This window comes from Cryptomeria japonica, chromosome 6 (assembly GCF_030272615.1).
Source record: "Cryptomeria japonica chromosome 6, Sugi_1.0, whole genome shotgun sequence".
In the NCBI taxonomy this organism is placed as follows: domain Eukaryota; kingdom Viridiplantae; phylum Streptophyta; class Pinopsida; order Cupressales; family Cupressaceae; genus Cryptomeria; species Cryptomeria japonica.
The window spans coordinates 13903839-13929760 of NC_081410.1; the positions used below are offsets into that span (position 1 = coordinate 13903839).

Below are 25922 nucleotides of genomic sequence, written 5' to 3' on the forward strand. Positions count from 1 at the left end.
AGTACCGCCAGAGTTGTGTGTACATCGCATAACCCTCGTACCAGGAGCCCAACCGGTACGAAGGAGGCCGTATAGGATGAACAAAAACTACGCAGCCAGAGTCAATGAGGAGATCAACAAAATGCTAGAAGCAGGGATCATATTCAAAGTGGAGACAAGTGACTGGGTTTCCCCAACAGTCATCTCCCTTAAAAAAGAAGCTAATCAGATAAGGATATGTGTGGACTTCAGGTACCTAAATGCAGTAACCATAAAGGATCCATTCCCGACCCCATTCACTGACAGTATTCTGGAAGAAGTCGCCGGGCATGAGATGTACACATTCCTAGATGGATTCTTCGGGTAGAACCAGATAAGTATCACGGAAGAAGATAAGCTGAAGACCATATTTGTGGTGAAGGAAGGAGTGTACGCCTATAACCGCATGCCCTTTGGGCTATGCAACGCGCCCGCGACCTTCCAGCGAATAATTCTACACATTTTTGACAAGGTGTCAGTAGGAAATTTCAGAGCATTCCTGGACGATTGGTCGATTTTCAGCGATCAAGATACTCATTTGAAGGCCTTGGGAGAGTGCATGGAGAGATGTCGGAAGGCTAGGCTAGCTCCGAACCCAAAGAAGTGCAGATTTATGGTACCACAAGGGAAACTCCTGGGCCACATCATTTGTAAGGAAGGATTGAAGACAGACCCAGACAAGATAGGAGTAATTGTCAACATGGAAAGTCCAACGAACGTAACAGGGGTGAAATCATTCCTCGGCCACGTAGGCTACTACCGGAGGTTCATCAAGGGCTTTGCGCAAGTGTCGTGGCCATTAGATAAGTTGACAAGGAATGGAGAGCCGTTTGTATGGGGTACGGAGCAAGAAGAAGCCTTCATGGAATTAAAAGACCGACTAGTGAGTGCACCGATATTGGTATACCCAGACTGGAACAAAGAATTTCATGCGCACGTGGACGCCTCCAACTTTGCAATTGGTGCTACCCTCGCCCAAGTAGGGGCACAAGGACTAGACTATTCAGTTTTCTTCGCAAGTCGACTCCTGTCAAAAGCAGAAAGAAACTATCGCACAACGGAACGAGAGGCACTAGGGATGGTGTATGCGGTTCAGAAGTTCCGACACTACTTGTTGGCCACACCGTTCACATTTTATGTGGACCACTAGGCGCTAATGTACCTAGTGAATAAACCAATCATCCAAGGGAGGGTAAGTCGGTGGCTACTGCTTTTACAAAAAATCACCTTCACCATTGTCGTATGGCCAAGAAAGTCCCATGTGATAACAGATCAGCTATCAAGGATCAGATCAGGAGAACCGGCCGAGGGAGTGAACGAAGATTTCCTAGATGCCCACTTGTTCCAAATTGCAATACTGCCAACCTGGTATGAAAAGATAGGGCAGTACCTATCTACTTCCACATTTCCAAGTGAGATGCCTCCAGGGGAACGGAGGAAATTGGCACTAAAGAGCAAAACCTTCCAACTAATTAATGGACTCCTATACAAGATGGGCCCCAACCAAATCCTGAGGAGGCGTGTCATGGAGGAGGAAGTCCGCGGTGTACTAAAGGAGGCACACGACGGGTTGGCAGGTGGACATATGGGACCAGATGCAACCGCCAAGAAAGTGCTCCTGGCAAGGCTATGGTGGCCAACTCTACACACAAATGCCCGAGAGTGGGTGATCGGATGCGACACCTGTCAATGAGTCGGAAAACCTCTCAAGAGGGACTTCATGCCTCTCTTTCCTTCTCAGCCGCAAGAACTATTCGAACGTTGGGGTCTGGACTTTGTGGGACCTTTGAAACCAAGTAGCCTGCACTGGTGCAAGTACATTGTGGTAGCCACGGAATACCTCACTAAGTGGGGAGAAGCTAGGGCCTTGCTCGATAACACACTTTTGAGTACGACACGGTTCTTGTACAAATAGATTGTCACCAGGTACAGGATACCACTTCGAATCACTAGTGACAGAGGAGTGCACTTCGTCAATCAGGTAATCTGTACCATGACTGTGGAATTTAAAATATTCCATAACCTATCCAGCCCGTACTATCCCCGTGCTAATGGCCAGGCAGAGGCAACCAACAAAGTATTGGTATCAATAATTTACAAGTCATGTGGGGTGGAACAAGAGGACTGGGAGGAAAGACTACTAGCCGTGCTATGGGCCTACCGTACAACATACAAAGTCACTACCGGGCATACACCGTTCCAACTCATGTACGGCCAGGAGGCAGTGGTACCAGCCGAGTACACTGTGCCAAGCCTTCGGGTGGCGGTAGAAAATCGATTAGGGGACACCGAAAGCATGAATGCAAGGCTGGATGGGTTGGTAAAGCTGGATGAATGGAGACTGGTGGCACAATGGGCGACTGAGGTGGCACAACGTCGGCGGAAGCATTGGCATGACCAGCATCTGCGGAAAGCCAACTTCCGACCGGGACAGTTAGTTTTGAAGTATAATGGTCAGAACGAACTTCGACCAGGGAAGTTCAAGGTTCGGTGGCTCGGGCCCTATAAAATCAGAGAGGTCGGCAGTAACGGATCAGTGAAACTAGTAACTTTGGATAACAATCCGATCAAGGACCTCATGAACGGTTCCAAGTTAAAAATCTACAGGGAATGAAATAAACCTGTGATTGGGATCAACATGCTAGGATATGCCACGAGAGGACATTGGACCATTGGTCAAGACATGGAGATCCAGGAAGACCCAGTAGTACAAGAGGAACCCTACAGGAGGGATGACGATTGGGCAAAGCCCTTAACGACCAAGGATTCACAAACATCTCATGAATGCGTATTTCGAAGACCCAGCTGTGTGGGTACGGGTCTTGGGATATTGGAAAAAACGGGCGCCATACGAAGGAGCTCGGGAAGGGTACGTCGCATATGACATCGACGAAGAAGTAGAAGCTCGGAGAAAAACTGGGAACCCACTTATAGAAGTGGAGCCGAGAGACCTAGAGGATGAACTCAACCTGGAAGAATATGGGGCAACCCTGGGACCATGTTTAAAAATGGTACTGAAGACAGAGGATCTATTTGTCATTGCGTCCGGGGCAGGCGAGATGGAGGCTGGACCTAACTCATTATATCGGGTGATTCCCAACCCGGTTGGACCACCGGAGATCGATGGAGAAAAAGTAAAATGGTACCACCAATATGGGGACCGGTACATTGACGGCCGCTACAAGGGTGTGGGACCCGCACCACTGGTGGACAAAATATGGGACCTGGAATACGTAGGGACCTGCTGCGCCCAAGAATGCTACAGAAGACTACCACATGTGTGTACTTGGTTGCATGACTCAGAAATAAAAATGAGGACACCCAACAATACACCAGGAGTGAAGAGGAGGAACGATGAGGAAGGAGATTCCGAATGGGAACTAAACAAGAAGTGGAAGGAGGATAAGACGAGGAATGTCGAACCAAGGAAGGAAGGGAGGAAAGAGCAAAGTAATAGGCCAACCGGATGGAAACAAAGGAGACAGGGGAACTTTGCAACCGGAAAAACAAATATAGTCAACTGGCCAGGGACTTGCAGGAGGCCAGCCAGAGAGCACAATCAGGCCAAAAGGTACCTGGGCAAGTTAAAGGCGTGGAAGCTAATATTGAAAAAGCCGTGTCAGATGAAAGAAACAAGACGACTAGAAAAACTAGGGGCTTGGAAGGGTGAGGAAGAAAGGTACTGGAAAAAAGCAAGTTCGTTCGAAACTCAATCAGCAGGTAGGAACAAATTAAAAAACCAAGCAAGTAGAAGTAAAAATAATAGGGAAAAAGTAAGACTGCTGAAGAAACAATTATTTTATATTAAATTGATAAGGCATTTTTACCTAACGCTAATTCTAGCAAAGGGAAAAGCTTATAAAAACCCCCACAAAGCCTCATTAGACACAACGCAGGATGATGGACCTGACAGACAAACAAGACTGGGTGTACGAAGGGAAGTAGTACACTGTACGGATCAAGGGAATACTGCAAGGACAAAGACAACAGTCAGGAGTACGTGTACGGACGCTCAAGGGGGGACAATTCCGCATAGTGCACAGAGTGAACGATCAAGAGGGCACGAAAATCTGAAGGCTGTACCGTACGACGTACGGCGTGCAAGAAAGAGTCCACAGTGCAACACAGAGGTCATACTGTACGGTATACAAAACTCATCGGAAGGGGAGCACAGGCACGACACACAGGCTTCGTATGGTGTACATCATACGGGGACTGGAATTGGCCCAGGAAAAGTAGACCAATTGCTGTACGAGTACGACTTAGGAGAAGCAAGGCATTACCAATTGGTAGTACCGTATGGCGTATGGAGCTATCGTACGTCCATAACCTCCGAAGGAAGTCCCCCATCGTACAATGTATGACCCATTTCCGCCAATACATATAGAGCAAAGATATCCGTACGGCAATCAACAGTGACAACAGAGATATCCGTACGGCAACAAGCAGTGACAGTTGCCAAACAGACAGAGGCATTCGTACGGCCAATAGCATCCGTACGGCCAGCAACATCCGTACAACAATCAGCATCAACCCCACCCATAAGGCAAAGTCCGTACGACGTACGACATCAGTCAGGTAGACAGGGAGATCCGTACGACGTAAGGTACTAGGTGGACAGACAGAGATATCCGTACGGTAGGCATTCAACAGGACAAATAAGGAGGCCGTACAACAAGGAAGCGAAAAGTGACACAATGGGCTGCACCAACTGGCGAGACAATCTGTCAGGAGGTTATAATACCGACTCAAGAAGGGGTATGGGCAGAAGGGTAGAGAAAGGCAGTCGCAGTACAACCATGATTGCCACAGAGCCTGCCAGCAGCAGGAAAACCAGGAGTAGACTGAAGGCAACGAAGGACTTAGAGGAACTCACAGCCGCAAAAGTAGCATTCGAGAGTGTGACTGGCAGTGAATGCTGTACCTGGTGGGAGGAAAACCCTCCAAACCATGTGATGAAGGAATTGCTTAAAAAAGCATAGGTCGACCACGTTGTGTAGATGCCCATATTTAACATTTAAGAGTTCGAGCCAGTCCTACGGACCATGGTATCCGGGTATAACCCTCACGAACGAGCTTCAGTCATCCAGTTTCAAGGGCACACAGTGCGGGTTTCATTCAAACCTGAGGATTTTAGGCATGTATTTGGCATACTGGATAAAGGAGCAGCTGCTGCCAAACCAACCAAAAACCTTACCAGAGAGAAGAAAAAATGGTTGATAGACCTGGTGTGCCGAGACGACCTCACAGAAGAACAATGGAAGAGCGTTTGGGTCGACAGCAGAGGAATGAAGTGTAGTTTTATCGCACCAGGAGAGTGGAGGATGTTGATGGACCTGGTTAAAAGCCCCCTGACAGGGGCCAGCTGAGCCTCAGATATTGCCATATGGATGATTGGGTTAATGAACGGGATCAGATGCGGGAAAGTTTACAACTGGGGGCAACTCCTGGCAGAACGCATTCACGACTTCTTGAGATTAGAGCACAAAGCATTCTACATGTGCCATCATGCCATCAGTTTGTTCTTAGATGCAGTATGCCTACAGGTACCGCTAGAGGATTGGGGGACGTTCGAACCTCACGGACGGGTAGAACCAAATAAACCCACTATGTACTACTACATTCACTTGGACACCCTTGGCGACACAGCGCAGCCCACATGGAAGAGGAGGAAGCTAGACACATCTGTGGAAGTGGAAGAGGTTAGTAGTGCTGAGGAGTCCGAGGAAGCGGAAGAAACAGAAGAACTGGAAAGTGGGGATGAAGGGTTCCATCTGTTGGAACACACCATCGTAGAGGAGGAGGAAATAGAGTCATGCCAGTAGGAAGAAGATGAAGAAGAGGAACAACAGGGGGGATTGCGGGCACAATGGAAGAGCACGAGGGTAAAGTTTGCGCCCTCAAAATTAGCCTCGGCACACCTGGTACCTCAGGAGGCGCTTGCAGTTGCCAGCCCCGTAGGAGATGTACAACCCGTGGGGGTATTATTCCAGAAGATTGGGGAAGGGGAGCTGCCGGCACAACGACGAGTATCGCTGCCACAGATCAGTTTAGCCGTACTGGCAGTAGGAACTGGTACAGAAACTGGTACGACGACAACAGAAACTGGTACGACGGAAGTAGGAACTGGTACGATGGCAGCATAGACCAGTACAACGGCAATAGGAACTAGTACGATGGGAACGGGGACTGGTACGATGGCAGCAGAGACTGGTACGACATCAACTAACTTAGAGGCAGCCCTGGGTACTATGACAGATGAGGATATAGACGCGTCGCTGGATGGGTGGCTAGGACAGTTCGCACTCGCCCCACACCTGCCCCCCTCCCCCGCACCACATAACATGGCTATCAGGCCTGACGTGACTCCAGATAGCGAGGTCACTATCCCAGATGAGGAGAGACCCACTGATCAGAAGCAGTAGGGAAAGGATGAGTAGAGCAGTGGCCTGGAGGGGACTCACTGGACTCCATATCACACTACCTGATCCGAGTGACCCAACAGGCTCACTCAAACGATTCTTGACGGAGCTACAAGGACTCTCGGATGTTGCACGCGACATGGCTCAGCTGATTGGACAGATGGAGGTTGGTATTTCAGCCGACGGTACACAGCTGTGTCATTTTATGGCCCAGGGGTGCAAAGATGAGTTCATGTAGCACCTTGAGCAGCAGGGATGGCCGGATAATAGTACACCTGAGATGATTCAGAACTGGACCCACAGGCTCGTGATAGGAGGCTCAGGCACCTTAGGCACCACTTTCCGTAGTATGGAGGGAACTTTTCGCGAGGTGTACTTACAGATGCGGCAACATCAAGTGGAGAAAGAGGCCCAACAGATCTACATAGTAACCCTGGAAAAAGAGGGCAGGAAGCAAACGGAGTTGGCCATAGTTGAAAAGAGCTTGAGGAAGGAGATGGAAATGAAGATGACTACATATGAGGCCCGCTGCAGCATGCAGGAGAAGGGGCACAGGCATTGGCAGCCTAGGTGGTGACGCTCACTTCATAGCTGGAACAAAAAGATGGAAAGCTGATGGAAGCTGTTCACATGGTAAAGAAAGCGCGGGAACGACAGTTAATGGTAGAAAAGAATCTGAAAACTCAGGCCGGGCAGCGACCTCAACCTACTACCACTATAGGGACGCCTCCTCCCTCTTCTCAGTCTTAGCTATGTTTTATTTCAGTTTCTCTTGTCTGAGTCGTCTAGAAGATGACTACGTTTTTGGGGGGGGGATAATGTTAGGGGTAAAAACTTATGTTAATACGAATAATAATTATAAGTGTGTTATGTGTGTTTATGTTTTGCTAGGAGGTTCCCGTTGGGTAGTTGGGAGTTGGTGATGGTTGGCAACTTGGCCAACCGTCGGGTCTATATATTGTTTGGTTAGAACCTCAGCAGGGGGATTATGTATGGACAATTGGAGACATTGGAATAAAGATATAACTTTCTGGTCTGATTATTATCATCTGTCATTCGTGTTATGATGTTCAATTATTCTGTTCTATGAATGCTTAGTATATGCGGGTACTACTGGGTTATTGATTATCCACCACTATACCTTTAGGGCTAAACAGGGACCCCTACTTTTTACCTTGTGGGGTGTGTTTTCTAGGTCTTTTAGGGTTTTTGTCTTTTAGCCTTTGCTTTTCGAGTGTCGCCAGGGGGATCACTAGGATGGCAGGCTCTGCTTGAGTCGGGGTGAGTCTTTGGGGCCCCAGAATTAGGGTTTCTTTGAGAGTCTTCCTTAGGGCCTGGTTTTGCTCTTGTTGCTAATTGTGTCTTGCTTGGTGAGTGAGTGTCATTCTTGAAGGTCTGAGCTAGGTCAAGTTGTTGAGTGATGAAGTTTGGAATGTCATCCTGACCTTCAAATGCCCTGAAACTTGGCTAAGTCTGGAATGTCCTGATCCTGAAATTTGGCTAAGTCTGAAAAACTGAAGAATCCTCCAAAAACTAGATTTTGCAATATAACTCCTGGAGGTCTGAAACCACTCTCAAACATCTTGACAGTATATATGGAATATAACTTAAAGTATAAGACACTTATACTTAAATGTTATATTCCATAAAATGATCCTGACGGAGAGTCCAAAATGTCAAATTTCGCTCTTGACCCTTCCAAAGGGTTCAAAGCGAATTTTGCTCCTGACCCTTCCAAAGGGTCTAGAGCGAAATTCTTGAAAACACTAATTTCTCCCTTAGCCAAAGTCAGGATCAAGATGGAGATGCATGAGGAAGTATCTATGTTTGCCTCCCAAGGAAGATTAGAGTATGTTATATTCCATAAAATGATCCTGACGGAGAGACCAAAATGTCAAATTTCGCTCTTGACCCTTCCAAAGGGTCCAAAGCGAATTTCGCTCCTGACCCTTCCAAAGGGTTCAGAGCGAAATTCTTGAAAACACTAATTTCTCCCTTAGCCAAAGTCAGGATCAAGATGGAGATGCATGAGGAAGTATCTATGTTTGCCTCCCAAGGAAGATTAGAGTTTGAAAAATCAAGAATCAAGGTCAAAACATGATTTTCGCTGATGACCCTTCCAAAGGGTCCAGAGCAAAAATCCTTATAACCCTTGTTTTTTTTCTTATTTTGGCTAGGCGTTGGCTTGATGGAGGTTTAATGGGTATGTTTTTGCCTTGAGAGGGAGTTAGAAGCTTTGAAGAATCAAGATTTTAGCTCAAAAAGAGAATTTCCCTCCTGACCCTTCCAAAGGGTCCAGAGCGAAATTCCCTATAAACTTCATTTGCTCTCTTGTTTTAGCTTGAAACCTTGCTGCTTAGATGGAAAACGATCTATATTTGCCTCCAAGAGAAAATTGAAGTTTGAAAAATGAACAATCAAGCCCAAGTGATTTTCGCTCTTGACCCTTCCAAAGGGTCCAGAGCGAAAATCAACCTAAGACTCATTTCTTGCCTTATTTGACCAAATTTTGATTTGTAAGGCATCTTGAAGGGAAGAGTGGACATGTTTGGACGTTGGAAATGTTTGAAAGCTTTGAAAAAATGAAGGATTCTAGCCAAGAAGGTGAATTTCGCTCCTGACCCTTCCAAAGGGTCCAGAGCGAAATTCCTTGCAAGCCTATTTTTTGACCTTGCTTAGACCACAAACCTTGTTTCTTGGGTGAAGAATGATGTTTTGTTACCTTCTAGAGAAGATTGGAGTTGAAAAGATGAAGGATCAAGTCAAGAATGAGATTTTCACTCATGAGATTTTCGCTCCTGACCCTTCCAAAGGGTCCAGAGCGAAAATCCTCCTAGACCTCATTTCTTTCCTTATTTGGCCAAGTTTTGATGTCCAAGGCATGTTGAAAGAGAGAATGGGCATATTGAAACCCTTAAGGACGTTTGAAAGAGTTGAGGAATGAGTGTTCTAGCCAAGGAAGGAAATTTCGCTCCTGACCCTTCCAAAGGGTCCAGAGCGAAATTCCTTACAAGCCTATATTTTTTACCTTGCTTGAGCTTAAAACCTTGTTCCTAGGGCGAAGAGAGATGAGATTTTACCTTGCAATGAAGATTGGGTTTGAAAGAATGATGATTTTGGTCTAAAAAGTAAATTTCACTCTTGACCCTTCCAAAGGGTCTAGAGCGAAATTCCTAAAATCCCTTATTTTCCTAGCAAAGTGAAGTCAAACTTGGGTTTTTGTAGCTTGGATGGGCGAGGACAAGTGTTTTCTTGCCTTTTAAGGTGGATTCAAGTTGAAATGACGGAGTAATTGAGGCCTAACCAAGAAAATTCGCTCCTGACCCTTCCAGAGGGTCCAGGGCGAAATCTTTTGAAACTACTATTTTTCACCTTGTTTGGGCCAGGCGAGGAGTTGGTTGTGAGGTAACGTTGAAAAGAAGTCCAAGTTGGCTAGGAATGCAAATTTCGCTCCTGACCCTTCCAGAGGGTCCAGGGCGAAATTCTTATAGGGCATGTCCTTGGAAAGAATCTTGAACAAACTTCATTTTGATGGTCTTCTTGTTGTTGATTTAAGGTATAAAATGCTATGTTAGAATAAATATATTATGTGTCCTTAATCATCTTTTGGTTTGTCTTGTAGATGAAAGAAGACCAGGCCAAGACAAGGACGTCCTTTTCCAATCCGGTATCAACAAGGACGACCTCCTCCAATCCGACATCAACAAGGACAACCTTCTCCAGTCTAGCATCATCAAGGACGACATCTTCCAGTTCAGCATTCCAAGGAAAGGTACACCATCCATCTTGCACATCAAAGACAAAGGAGGTCAGAGCAAGGGTTCGTTGGAGAAGCAGACAGTTTCAGAAGAGTTAACTAAAGTTAGCTTCTCAGCATCATCAAATTGAATATCTACCAAGTTGCAAGTGTCAGACAAGGTGGCATCCCAGTCATCACTCCAACAATCGGATTGGTCCACCTCAGCGTGTCCAAATTCAATGTACCTGACTCATCAAAGATGGCACTAACTTTGATGTACCTACCTCGGTTATCCATTGGTTGAATATTCTAGAGAAGGCATGTGTCCAAATAATGCAATTATTTCATTGGCCAGAATTGAGTTGGTTGTAACAAACCCTAATTAGGGTTTTCATTGTAAAATCTCGGTCGTTGATCTCAAGTTGATCTAGGCCATTGAATTGTATTGAGGGCACTATATAAGCCCTGGCTCCTCATTTGTAAAAGCTAATAGTTAGTCAATAGCTAGAAGGTTAATAGTTAGTTCATAGAGGTTAGAATAGCTAATGATTAATAGCAAATAGAATAGCAATTAAAGTAGAATAGAAAGAGAAGGCAAAGATTGTTGCCAAGATGTTGTTGTAAAAGGCTTGTAAACTTCATTGAAAAAATGGTGAAATCTGTGGGTCGATTCAACAATTTGCATGGTCTTTATACTTCTCAGATTTGATTTCATGTTATTAGATGAATGGAAGAAATGTGTTTGATTGATGGTGAAATTTGTTTATCCATACTACTAACAATTTGTTGATTGCAGGCTTGCCTTGTGTAGTCAACTGGAATCATTCAGCTTAAGCTTAACTTCAATTGTCACTTCTTCACTAATATGCATCAGCCTGATGGTGTTTATGCCTGTAGCGATGATCTGAACATCATAAAGCTTTCCTCCAAAGATCGCACTAATCTTGTGGAGATGGTCTTGGGATGTCAAAACAAGACTTAGTTAGAATTTCATCAAAGATCATTCACTGCTCCTACATTCTTAGTGTCAGAATTAGATCCTTCCCTCGCCCTCGTCCTTTTTTCCTTTTTTTCAAAAAATCTAGGCTAGTGAAACTCTTCCAGCAATATTCAAAGCAAATTAGACGTTTAGTCATCAAGTGTAAGTCCCCTTGTGATTCCAGCAAATCACATCATACCACAGAGAGCTTATCTACGAGTAGAGAACCTACATACAAGAACCTTGGAGTTGCCTCGACTGATCCTTTGGCGAGATCTTCAGCAGTCGGGAAACTCTGCTCAAGAGAGGATAAGATACTTCGGTATTTTATTTTGTGTTCGCATGTGCATAAAAAACACATCAGCATGTTGTAACAACGCCTGGTATAGCATCAGTAGGCAATTTGTATATTTGGTTTGTTGAACAGTGAAAATTCCAGTTATGAGCATGCCAAAAAGCTAAGCAAGGTGCTATAAGATTTTTAGTCATATTTGTACATACTGTAATTTATTTGGTATATTCTCATATTTTCTTTGTTGATTGTATTTTCCCTATACTATGTCTCTCCCAGTCCGCATGTTGTTGCGGCAACATTCTTTATGTGAGGGCAGGATTTTCTTGTCAACTAGGGGTTGTTAAATGCTAATACATTCATTCAATTGAGTTACTGTTTATTACTTGGGTGTTGTAAATGTTCCATAATGGTTTGTGCAAGCTGGATTGAGTCATCTCCAGTCTGATTTTGAATTAATTTTTTTCAAGTATTTCTTATTGCACATTTTCTTGTATACGTTTTCAAATAGACAGCTCTACTTTTTGAAAGTTATTTATTTGAAAAAGAAATTGCCTAAGGGTATTAATTCTTTATTTAGTAATGGAATAATAAAACATGCTTTGTCTGATACTTAATTCTTTTAAGGTTTTGTATACGACGATTAGACTTCCCAAGTTTATTCTTGTAATGGTTGTTTGAAATCTTGGATCCATGTTAATGCTATCCTTTTTTACTGAAGATTTTTTCAATGTCAAATATTTGTTTATGAATGTGCAATATTTAATCTGCAGTTGATTTCCTTACTAAAACTTGCAGAGGATTCAAGAGAAACAGATAAGCTTGCAAATGATCTTGCAAAGGATTGGAGCACAGGTGAATTCTGTTGTGGCTAAGCCTATTTTTTGAAAAGAACCAAATGGAGCTAATATTGCGTTATAGCAGTGAATTTTTTTGTCCCGAATAAAGACATTTTGACATACCGACTATTTCTGTGATTTACATGTGACCCATTTCTCTGTCCATGCAGTTCTTGAGAGAAGTATGAACACTTTATTTTTAACTGAAATGGTTCGAGGCTTGATGCTGACTCTAAAATACTTTTTTGACAGGAAAGTGACGGTCTGTATTGGTTCCTCCTCTATCTTAATATTTTTACCATATAGTTTGGTTTGTTCAAGAGCTGAACTACCTAAAAGCACTTACTGAAGTTTTTACTATAATAGCTAAGAAATTTAATCATCTTAAGCGCTGCATTTAAATCATGTTTCTGTTTTTCCCAGATAAATTATCCTTTTGAAAAGGGTCCTCTAAGTCCTCGTTTTCGTGGTGAGCATGCTCTTCGTCGCTATCCAACAGGGGAGGAGCGTTGCATTGCTTGCAAACTGTGTGAAGCGGTGAGTATTACCTTTAACTTTTCTTCAAAATAAATTCTCTGAGTTGTAAGCCTTTGTTGAGCCTAGATTGTTTCTAGAGCTATGATCATGACATAATTTGGAATTCAACTACCTAGGTTTTGAAGAGCAGTTCTCTGTTCAAGAGGATTGACCATTCCATGTATTTCAAGCTTCAAACTTAATTAAAAATTTATTAATGGATAACTTGTTGTTTTCGATGTCTGAAAATAACATGATTTCAAATGTAGGTGAGAGTGCAGTAGTGGCAGTTAAGTTTTTCAGGAGCAGACTCATTTTCATTCCATCTGAATCATACAGAGAACAATAAAAAAAATTTGCTCTTGTAATTTGAGAGTTCAAATGGTTTCTTTAACCCCCATTCTAAAACAAGGGAGAGAAATGTGTTTTTGCTAGAAAAGTCTTAGGATTAATTTGTTTCACAAATGCCTTTGAAAATTCAGAGCCAGCCTAAAATGGTTGGTAAATCGGATTTTACTGACCAATCAAAACTATAGTTCATTAATGTAGCAGAGTTTTGTGCTCTATCTCAGAGACAAATTGGTAAGAAAAAGTGCTTTTGCACTAAAAATATGTTTAAGTGTATATTCTCTTGTCATTTAGTAATTTCAAGTGTAAATGCAAGAAATAAGCAAAATGTAATGCCTATATGGTAGACCAGCATGACACGGTTCTGCTGGAGTCAACTGAGATTTTATTGATGAAGATCAACCTGATAGGTTTGTATGAAAAAAAAGTACCTTAGTATTAAAAAAACTCAAATTCTTATTGTTATGTACTCACATAGTTATTTGGTGCTAGTTCTGGTGGTGACGGTTGATGCCATGTAATGGTTCATTTCACTAGTCTTAATCACACTACTTGCGAGCACACTTGACATGATAAGTGCTAATGGGACCATTCAAATCTCATGAGGTAATACTCATTGAAGAATTGGCTACATATGAGAAATGACCCTAGCATTAAAAACTATGCATGTTAACCTCACAAAATGACAGCTTAAAATATTGTTTCACAGATAATTCAATTGTTTTTAAAAAAAGAACAGAGAGAGATATATATTAAAAAAATTGAGTCACTTGATTTCAGATCTTGAAAGTTCTTGAAGACAATGTCACTATAGGTATTAGGAGTTGTCAAGCAACATGTAGATTTGTTTTCATTGCCGATATAGTTGAACAATTGAATGACACCTTATATAGTGGATTTGAGGATATAGTGGATGGTTCATAATGTCTTTGTGTCTTTGGATTCAAGTTATAGAGGTCAAACATTACAAAATCGATTTTGGCATGTTCACCACTTTCGAGAAAGGGTGAACACTGTCAACAACCAATGTTAGAAAGGTTCACTTTGGTTGGAAACAAGCTATATGCTCTTTGTTGTATGATCTATCAAGTGGTGTAAGGATTTCTCAATGTTGAAAATAAAAACTGGGAATGAGTTTATTTTTAATGTGTAAGGCTTCAATTGTCCATGAAGGTAGTGTAATCTCTGTAATAATTACCTGGATAGTTATGGGATGGTTGGAAGCATACCCATTGTTGGCACTCAACCCGAACACGCCAAATGGCCTAAGTTCCAACCCCTTTGTGCATTTGACCTCATTAGGCCCATCATGTTTAATTGATTTAATAAATTTTCAAATGGGTCTTCCCTTGGTCAAATTGCCTGAATGTTGTTTCTTATCACCCACCATGTTCCAATCAATTGCCAAAGGTTGCAAAAATTCAAAATAGTTCCAATTTTGTGAAGGTTTAGTTATTTGGAGTTGCAGAGTTTCAATAGGCTACTAGACATTTTCTGCTCATCAAGTGTCTTTTCTTGGCCGCCGGTCTCACATAGAAGTTTTGCAAAGTCTATTGGGTCTCCTTTTCCCTTCAATTTTTTTTTGTTTCTTCCATTAGTTGGTTTTTGATAGACATCTAGACTTTTGGTCTGTCCCAACCTCTCGTCCTCTTCTACATCCCTGCATTATCGTATTGTCATGTCTGTTGAAAATATAGCTAGGTCGTATCCCTTGATTGGGCCGACCTAGCTTGGTAAATTTTAATGTGGCCTTCTGCCTTAAAATTTATTGTGTATGGGCCTATTTGGGATATTATGTAACTTGAATTAGGGCAGGCCCTATTTGGGCGAATTACATATGTGTAACTTTTAAACACAAAATAGGTCAAGACCTATTCATGTAACTTGTAATATCATATGAAAGGCATTTGAATTTAATTGTAACTTGGCGCCAAAATTAAACAAGGCCGACCAAGATTTAGTGTAGGCTTGAATTCATATATATGTGAGATGACTTGAGGATCACAAGTCATCAATCTATTAAGTGAATATTTCTATCTCTGCTATGTGCGAACTACCTAACAATGATCATCATCTGCAAGTTACTTCTGCATTGCTCTAAGGCAGTGAATTAGACCTCTCAGTCAGTGAACTGTCCTCCTAACTGGGCGAATATCATTCTAGGTCTGCCGAAGTTGTTCTAAGGATGCCGAACCCTGCTCAGGCTGCCAAATCTGCTACAGGGTATCGAATTCTTGTGCTAGGGGCGATTCCTTCAAGTCTGATCGGAATTGTAAATCAGATAAGTTACTTTGTGTTATGCCCGAGAAGGGTTAAATGGTAATTTGGTTCTGCGCCTATTATTAATCGGATCTGAGATATTCTTGTTGGGTTTTTCACCTCCAAGAGGGAGGTTTTCCCACGGTACTGTTGTGTTCTTGTGTGTTATGCTGTTATGTGTTTACTTTACCTTGCATTCTTATTTTCTGTTAATTACTGCTAATCTGATTACCAAAAACTAACATGGTATCAAAGACAAGTTCGTACTAACTGTGATTGTACTATCAAAGACAAGTTTGTACTAACTGTGATCAGATTATCGGGAAGTCTTCATCCTCAGTCTGTCATTCCATTCTTCAGTCAGCATGGCATCATACATTAGAGTTGAAGATAGAATGGATGGTGCATCCAATTTCACTGCATGAAAATTCAGAATCATGATGGCATTGAATGATCTCTCTGAGTTCATCAGCAAAGAGTCTTCCGAGCCCTCAGCTGAAGGAGAAAAGGAAGCTTGGAGAAAGAAAGACTTTCAAGCTCAAAGGATAATAGTGGATTCCGTCAAGGATCATATCGTGCCTCTCATCGCCAAGCTAAAGACAGCAAAAGAAATGTTCAGCACCTTGGAGAAGATGTATGAGATCAACAACACCAGTTGCATCCTATCGTTGAAGCAACAACTTCACCACATCAAGATGGCAAAAGAAGAATGTGTAGCTGCATACTTCAAGAAGATTTCTGATCTGAAAGTTGTTTAAGATATCGACCTATCCATGATGGCTCTCAATGGTCTTCCATCATCTTGGGAAGCATTCATTCAAGGAATCAGCGCAAGGATTGAACTTCCACAGTTTGATAGCTTAAGGACAAATTGTTTACAAAAAGACTCACAACTAATTGCAAGAGGACTTGAGCGTGATCATTATGATGTGGAAAATCAAGTTCTTGCTTCGCATATCGAGAAAGGTAAAGGAAGAAAGTGGGATAGAGACAAAGGTTCTGATTCTGCTCCTAAAGCAAAAAGGAAGAAGAACTTATCTCACATCCAGTTCTTTAATTGTAATAAGTTTGGTCATTTTGCTCGGGATTGCAAAATCGGGACTTCTCTTGCTTCCTTTGCAAAAGTTGTCATAAGAACTCCTCAGAAGGAACAAAAGTCAAATGAAGACTTCCTTTTCTAAAGGGAAGTAAATGTCAGAAGGAGCTTCAGAGGAAGCTCATCAGCTTCAGAGGGAGCTTGTTGTTTTCAGCTTCAAAGGAAGCCATTTCCTTGGTTAAGGCAATCTTCCGGGAGAAGATTGAGGTGAAAGCCCTTGGTTAAGGCAATCTTTCAGGAGAAGGTTGGGGTAGAAGCCCTCGTTCTACCCTCTGCAAGTAGGCATGGTGGTGTTGTATTCTTCTCTGGGAGAAGTCTGAGGTTAGAGCCCTCATTCCACCCTCTGCGAGTAGGTATGGTGGGTATCATGGATGAAATTCCATGATGAGTTTGTTCATCCTCTGGGAGTAGCTATGATAAACGTATCATGTGTCTCATCCATAGGAGTAGCCATGGTAGTAGTCAGGATGTGACTTGATTGGTCAAGGGATCCTCCCTAGCTAAGAGGGAGTGTTGAAAATATAGCTAGGTCGTATCCCTTGATTGGGCCGACCTAGCTTGGTAAATTTTAATGTGGCCTTCGACCTTAAAATTTATTGTGTATGGGCCTATTTGGGATATTATGTAACTTGAATTAGGGCAGGCCCTATTTGGGCGAATTACATGTGTAACTTGTAAACACAAAATAGGTCAAGACCTATTCATGTAACTTGTAATATCATATGAAAGGCATTTGAATTTAATTGTAACTTGGCACCAAAATTAAACAAGGCTGACCAAGGTTTAGTGTAGGCTTGGATTCATATATATGTGAGATGACTTGAGGATCACATGTCATCAATCTATTAAGCGAATATTTCTATCTCTGCTATGTGCGAACTACCTAACAGCGATCATCATCTACAAGTTACTTCTGCATTGTTCTAAGGCAGCGAATTAGACCTCTTAGTCAGCGAATTGTTCTCCTAATTGGGCGAATATCATTCTAGGTCTGCCGAAATTGTTCTAAGGCTGTCGAACCTACTCAGGCTGCCAAATCTGCTATAGGGTATCAAATTCTTGTGCTAGGGGCGATTCCATCAAGTCTGATCGGAATTGTAAATCAGATAAGTTACTTTGGGTTATGCCCTAGAAGGGTTAAATTGTAATCTGGTTCTGTGCTTATTATTAATCGGATCTGAGATATTCTTGCTGGGTTTTTCACCTCTAAGAGGGAGGTTTTCCCAGGGTACTTCTGTGTTCTTGTGTGTTATGCTGTTATGTGTTTACTTTACCTTCCATTCTTATTTTTTGTTAATTACTACTAATCTGATTGCCAAAAACTAACAATGTCCCCTTCTCTATCATAAAATTAATGAAGACTCTTAGCTTAATTTTCTCAAATTTGCCCTTAGGCTAATGGAGTGGTGTAAAAGGAAAATAATGAAATTTAAGTTGCTGGAAAGTAACTTTATGTAATAATTCAAAAGATGACTTATATTTAATTATTTAAAAGGGTCATTGTAAGTGAATTATAAAGTGTCGTTAAGCGAAGGTCTTAAAAGTGGGTCAAAAAGAACACTTTAAAATTTTGTAACTTTGAGGGAATAATAAAATAAAATAAAATGATATTATATTATTTTCCATTGAAAAAGTTATAAAAAGACTGTTTTTGAAGAAAAGGTCCTCTTGTTTATTCTAGTAATTTCAAGTATCAATAATGAATATGAGTTCTTTCTTCTCTAAAGGATGAAAACCCTTTGGTATGATGGTTTTGAGGATGAAAACCCTCCTAGCCTTGTGGTGCAATTCTACATAAGGATTGCTATTGAAGTCTAGTTGATAAAGATTTCTAGTTCTTCAATTGCATGATTTTGGTGTGAAGCTTCAAATATTTTGTTGATGAAGGTGATGTGAATTTTATTGTTGATTTACAAGTTATATTTTTGGATAGTTAATTTCGTCTGATGTTTTTTGTGAGGCGTCTGGGCAACAGGTATTGGGCCAAATCAAATATTTTCTTTTTTAACATTGATTTGAGGAAGCAGAGAGAGATTGTTGGAATTTTGGGTGTCAAAGTTGGATCTCTTCCGAGCAGATTCCTGGGCACCTGGCTGTTTGGGGGACCAAATAGGACGAATATGTGGAAAAAACTGATGCATAGTTGTGTAAATAAATTAGAAGGTTGCAAGAGTAAATGGCTTACGTCGGCTGATAGGCTGTTGTTGCTAAAATCTGTTTTATCTACAATGCCTATATATTCCATGATGTGCTTTAAAGTCCCGAAAAAAAATGTAAGAAGTATTAACTAGTTCATGAGGAAATTCTTTTGGAATGGTAAGAGTGAGCAAGATTAGATCCCGTTGGTCGCATGGGATAAAATTTGTCAACCCAAATTGGCGGGTGGTGCAGGTTTGAGAAAGTGGAGCTTGTTGAATGAAGCAATGGGTGCAAAATTGATATGGCAAATATATGAAAAACCAGATCAAAAATGGGTTCAAATCCTTAAACACAAAGTATCTGGACTCAAATGATAGAGAAAGAATTTTTACAGTTCGTGACCCCTAGAGAGGATCTGCGGTGTGGAATTTTTTGCTGTCTTGTAGGAAAGTGATAACAAATCATGTTACATGGCAATTAGGGAATGGGGAGAAAGCAAACTTCTAGACAGACTCGTGGGATGGCAGACCAACTTTGTCTTTAATGGGGGAGGTGTCTCAAATCAGACAAGTGACTGAGGCTATCTGGGGCTCAAAAGTAAAGGATTACTTGGTTAAAGTGGGATGTAATGGAGTGGATGAGTGGAAGTGGAAGGATGTTGATACACTACTACTATCTCCTCAGCAAAAAACTTGGTTTAGTGGGATTTTGGAAGAGTATGCACCATTGCTTGGTCTAAAAGATGATGTCCTTAAATGGTGTGGATCAAAATCAGGGAACTATTCAATAAAAATAGGCTATAATCTCATTGAAAATGCAGAAATTCAAATATAGTGGCCTTCGAAGCAATGTTGGAGTTCTAAGTGCCTACCTAACGTGGGGGTTTTTTCATGGCTAGTTCTGAAAAGAATTTTGATGGGTGATAGAATGATGAGGCTGGGTTTCAATGGCCTCTTCCAGTGTGTTATGTGTAAAGAAAAGGAAGAATCTTTGGACCACTTGTTGTTACAATGTGACATGGCCCAAGGAGTGGAAATTCTTATTAGGAAAATTGGGGTGGGAAATTCCTCTTCCAGATAAAGTAATTGATCTTTTCAAAAGTTGGTTCATGGAGTACAGGAAATCTGCCCTTTCGAGTGTATGGATTGTTTCGCCTTCCATTGCGATATGGGAATTATGGAAAGAAAGAAATAGACGAGTGTTTCAAGATAAAGAAGAGTCGCTGGCCAGAATTTGTGTTAGGGTGGAGGGAGCTATTTTTGAAGTTGTTTCTTCTGTGACGGTGAATCATAATTTTGTGAAACATCCGTATGGCTTGATGGATAGCTTTATTCAAGCTAGGTGGCCTTTGATTCAGATCAGACCCGTTCATGGGTTTCCAAGGGTTGATCCTATTTGTAAGAATCTTGGAAACAAGGAGGAGATTTGGTCAAAACTCGAACGAAGATGGGTTAAGATGAACTTTGACGGGGCTTCTAGGGGTAACTCGGGTACTTCTGGAGCAGGATGTGTGGCTTGCGATGATGAAGGGAAGGTTCTTTTTAAAGGAGCAAAAAGGTTGCAAGATGGAACTAATAATGATGCAGAGGTGCAAGCAGCTCTGTTAGCAACTGATTTGGCAGTAAACATGAAGGTTTCGAAAGTCCATTTAGAGGGAGATTCTCAAGTTGTGGTTAACTCAATCATGAAAGGAGTAACCCCGAGCTGGAGATTAAATAAGTTTGTCGCATTAATCTGCTCAAAATTAAAAACTTTTCAAGATTTTTGCATCTCTCATGTAAGGAGAAGTGGAAACGTCAATGCTGACGGGTTGTCCAATGTGGCATGCGACCTAGCTAAGGGAGAGGTGAGGTGGTGGGATGGAAATGTCAGTACCATTCAATGGAGTTAAGATATGCTGCTAAGTATTGTACCTTTCCATACTTGAAATGTGCGAAATGTGTTTCTTTTCTTTATGTTCATGTGCCTAGGCTGGCTTGAGTATTACGAGCAGTTAGAATTCCTCTGCATTGGCGGTGGGAGTTGGGAGAGCTTCATTTATTGTTAGAATGGGAATTTTTGTTCACTCATTGTGGCAGTCGAGCGATTTTGGTGGGGGTAATAGTGGTCTCTGTGCAGAGTTAGGTGGTTTTGTGGGAGTGCGATATGGAAGCTAATTTCATACTCAAAACAACTAAATTCATGCTTGCTTTTTGGGGTCCAGTTCCTGCAAAACGGTTGCAAAACATGTTCATTCCGAAGGACCCCCTGTTCTTGAGGGCTGTTCAGCTGGTTCTTGGTGAGGAGGTGGCTGTTATCGGACATAGATACAGAACAAGGGTGGACATCTACGCGTTAATTATGGCGTGGGGACTCAAATTTGGTTATTCCTGTGTGGAGGAAATGTGATGATGGCGATAGTGCCAAGAGATTATTTGCTCAATATGGAATCTCTGTTGGAGTGGGTGGTCTCGAGATGGGGCTTTAATGTTTCGGAAGGCATCCCGAAGGAGCACGCTGAGCTTAAAGGTAGGCATTTCTGAATTCCTTTTCTGAGACGTTGAGAAGAAGTAAAAGCAAGATTTCGGGATGATGCGAGGAGAGGGTGGGAGGGCCTGATAATGTACATTCAAATCATGGAATTGGAGGAGATTATCAGGCAGGCGAAGGAGGAAGCTGGGGTGGTGGAGGAGGAGCAAAGGATGCGATTGATAACCAGGCGCCTATCTGTGGAAATGGCCAAGCAAAATATGTTGTGGGCTAACAAACTGACTGGTGAAGTGTACAGGGCTGGGGGTGCTGCGAGCTTATCGGATACAAAGGCGGTGAACAAAGAGAGATAAAGATACTGCAGGCCAGGGTATCTCTTGGTGCCATTTCTTTTTTCTGTTAAATTCTTGTTTTGAAAATCTGAACTTTCAGTTAGAACAGTTTGAATAGTATATGCCAATTTTTGTCTAGCATAATGTATATGACATTCTCGTACTTGTAGATGTGGGGCAGGGTTTGTGCAGACTACTGGTTTATGGATGTTTTTTTGATGGGTGGTTTGGAGTTTTTTGTGGGTGATTTGAGGGATATAATCCGGTTGAAGATGTACTGTTTAGTTTTTATTCAATAAAATAAAAACAATTACCGATCAACAAAAAAACAAAGGACATTAAGAGTAATTCTCTCTACTTAGGACTCAGTTTGCTTTACCTTAAGCTTGATATTTTTTCAATTTTATCTATGATCTCAATATTTATTCCTCCTGATGATATATTAGAAGATGGTAATTGAAAAACTTAAAGGGGCTATGCAGTGGTATGTCTATAATGGATTTAATATGTGATGTTAATGTTTGTATTTTTTCTTCAAGCTTGTCGCACGTATCCTTTTCTTTCTCCATTCTTTCTACCAATTTGCAGCAGATGCCTGAAAGCTGTGAATCACTTCCATGAGTTGATAGATCAATGTCTATCTGTGTGAATATTGTAATCTGCTTCTGTGATTTCTTCTCCATTCTTGTCCTTGATTGGCCTGGCAATTTCAACATAATGGCCACCCAAAGAGGAGTCCACTGTCAACTTGAAAGTAGTATGAGCCTTTTTTGTTTGAGGTGCCATTTGTAGCACTTTTGCAACCACATTAAAACTAAGATCAATTACTTGGGTATGCTTCCTTTTCTTAGCAACTACTTCTTTTAGTTATGGTGATGTGAGGATACTGGTTGAGAACTGGGTCTTGACTCTTGAAGAATAAGGTGTTATAGGAGGTAGAATGGACTTACAAATAGTATCAACACTTACATTACTTGGCAGTGATGGAGGAGATGGTGGACGATGAAGAGCTGGTGAAGGAATTGGAGAAGATGAAGGGGACGAGGAAATGGAAGTAACATGCGGTAACTCATCAGTAGAGGCTTGAGAGTTTCCCTCCACAGTTTGGGCTAGTGGCCTCTTTACTTCCAATATCTTCCTTGGCTTGAGGCTTTTTCCTCCACATGTATTCTTCAATTCTCTCTCCTTCTTAGGATCTTCATCATCACCTTCCCTATTGGTGGTAACCTTGATTTGATGGAATTTGTCAATCCAATGGCTGGATGACATGAAGATGCAATGTGCTCGTGCCTCCTTGATGTATTGTCTTTTGAAGGTGGCCTAGTAGCAGCATGTTATTTGATTCTTGTTCTCAACCACCTTTTTGTTTTCTGCAGCACAGACAATTTTTTTTACCGAATCTTAATAATCTCCTCCAATCTTTTCTTTTGACTAAATAATCCTCTCTACAATCTATCAAATGTGAATGTGAATAGATGCTGGCCCAAGATGCAAGTGATCTGTAACATAGTTCTTGCTGTCAAAAGGGTGTCTTGCCCCATAGAAGTGTAAACTGATCTTTGCCAAAGACCTCTTAATGTTTAGGGCATCTAAAGAAGATTGGCTAGCTTAGATTCAAAGGAAAGGGGTACCCTACATTCTTCCTTACCTCGCACTTCTCATTAACTAAACCCATTTGTCTGCACACTTCAGTGGGAATGAGGTTATCACTTATGTAGCAAGGTAGCTTGTAAGGATGATAATTAAGAATACCTAATTTGATATATTGAATATAATAATTACCAAATTAAGTCATTAGGTTTGCAACTTCAGAATAAATCGTAAGTCTAATATCTCCATCAAGTTCCCTTACTGATTTCAAGTTGAAGCTGTGACTAGATATCATAAATCTGCATTGTATTATCATAAAGTCCCAGCGACTACAGACTGAGCCATACTTGCAATTGCATAGAAAAGATATATAACATGTAGAAATATTGATTCTTTTCAAAGTTAACCTATTGATCATGTAAATTGTTCGTTATTAGCTTTCCATGATCAATGAATTGTGAACCATAACCAATGACTAATGATTTGGCATATCCAATATTCAAAGATAGTTGTTTCTTTACTTCCCACTAGTTATATCAGTGATGTCTTCTTTGAAACTAGACCTTTGTGAATTCATTGAGATCTGGTTCTTGCCCTTCTTAGGCATCTTCAACCAATATTTGTCAATATTAGAAAGGTAGGGTTCTTTCCTCTCCTGAAAGAAGTTCCCTTTTTCCATATCCATATTTGCATATTCATCCCTTTCAGGTAACCTGAGAGTGTTATTAAGGAATGGGCTATCAAATTTGGCTAGTAGCTTGTCATCAACTGTCCTAACTTCTTTGGTGTTAGGCGTGTAACGTCTCATGGAGGCAAGGACTGAATATACATTGAATAGAAGTTGGGAAGCCACTTGCATGAGCTAGGCCATATGAAAAAGTTGCCTCTGCCATTGGAGCCTTGAGTTGTTACTACACTGGTTCCATAATTCCTCCAAACTGATATACCTTAATTTGCTATCTCCAATTTCAGATAGTGTGTTGTGTAGAATGGTGGCATACTTGTACCCTATACTCAACTTCATTTTGTGAGGTTTTGACTCTTGACAGCAGTCAAATAAGGGTTTCAAGCAGATTTTCGTGGGCAACAAGAGGAAGAATATTGTTTGGATAGTAAATCAGCCACGATAGATGCAGTTCAAGAAGGTGCAATTTCAAATTTAGGGAAACATTGAATTTCAGTAGGTGGGCAATATGGGTTTTAAACAAGCAAGCTAACACATAGTAGACTTGAAATAATCAAATATGGGCTGCATTTGTCCTATCTGACAGTACAAATTAATAGCAACAATAGGTTCAGGGTCGTGCAATAGAGCTCCTTTGTTTGAATGAGTGATAGCGACAAATGAGCCTTTGAACTTTTATAACTATAATGTTTTTTCCAAAATAATCAGTGTTTTTGGGCTGTGTTGAACTTTTTCAGTAATTTAGAAAGTTTTAAGACTCACCAAAATACAGATTCTCTATCATGACCTACAACTTGTGTTGTTTTGACAACCATTATGAAAACTTTGAAGCTTTGTCAGTGATTTAAACAAACTTCAAATTTGTGAACACATAATCCTTGAAGCTTCTTTTGGGTGAACTTATCATCAGCTTAGAACTTTTCTCAGAATTTTGTAATTTCATGAATTCTCGAACGTGCTGATGCCCAAAACTTGGTTACCTTTAGTTGGAACATCAATCTTGAAGTGAAATTTCTTGGCGAATATTGACAAAATAGTCAAGAAGAAATATTGTTGTTTTAGGGGGTTTGTAAACTCATGAAAATGCAAAGTTTGGAGAAACTCAAAATGACCAAGAAGGAAGAAAAAACCTAGAAAATTTTATGAATCTTGAGGATTTTGAAGTTTTCTTTCTATCATGATTTGTTCAGAGCTGACTCCATAAGAAATCAAAGTGAACTAAAGTTTGGGTTGACTGATTAAACTAAAAAAATCTGGTTTTTTTTGTGAAGGTAAAAGCAGTAGGGCAGGGGGAGTTGATGGTGAGTTGTAATCATGATAAATTGGCAATTTCTGCTACTATGCTAGGAGTGTCATGCTATTAAACTAAGCATACATATATTGGCTGTTGAGTGGGTATGGTCTTGTTTTTGGGTCTTGTATTAGTTGAGACACACATAGGATGAGAAGCTTTGCCATATTCTGGCTGCATAGGAGTGGTCTTTGACAGGTCTTTCACCATCTCATCAAATTTTTACAGGATTTATGGGGTGAAGATTTGTCTTCCATATTCTACAAGATGTTTTTCAATGTAGACTATTTATGGCTAAGTTTGGCAGAATTTTTTTTCCCAGCCTATTGACTGAGGATGCTGCAGTCCGACATGTTGATGTATGTGGTTAGCAGCGGGAAATATCCCAAAGCGATTAATACACTATGTTTTATATTTGCTAGATGAGCTGACCTTGACGAAGCAATTCATATATTAAATATGAAATGAATTTAATTAATTATTGCTTGAGTCATGAGGGCCGACCCTTTGTGAAAGGGTATCACCCATGTATATATGAGGTACGATTTCGTTCACTTCACAATTAATCATTTTCTAAGACAAGTAGGTCGTTTCAGAGGAAATGTGCTCGGGGGTGATGATACCAGTTTATCGTCTACGGTTGGGAGGGCAACAATGATTTGAGTCATTGCCCGTGGTTAAATGAGTACCCAATTAATGTCTAATTACTTACATCTTTGATCGTCAAAACTCAACATGGTATCAGAGAAGGTTCCTTCTATAGAGCCTAACCGCTTGAAGGTAGATCTTGTGCTTTTGAGGGAGTTCAATCAAAGTAATTTGCATATTGAGAAATCTAAGTGTAGGCAAAAGTTGATTGCATCGCATATGCTCTACGGCGAGTAATGATCATTGAGGTGCCGATGATC

General features: G+C 41.2%; 1 protein-coding gene across 1 annotated transcript in view; it reads left to right on the forward strand.

The window, feature by feature from the left end:
* Window positions 1-25922, forward strand: part of LOC131069898 (uncharacterized) — a 74909-nt gene that overhangs the window by 45261 nt on the left and 3726 nt on the right. The window contains exons 3-5 of the mRNA XM_058005449.2: window positions 12249-12305; window positions 12460-12551; window positions 12713-12826. Coding sequence (XP_057861432.1) covers window positions 12249-12305; window positions 12460-12551; window positions 12713-12826 — 263 coding nt within the window. The remainder of the gene's footprint in view (window positions 1-12248; window positions 12306-12459; window positions 12552-12712; window positions 12827-25922) is intronic.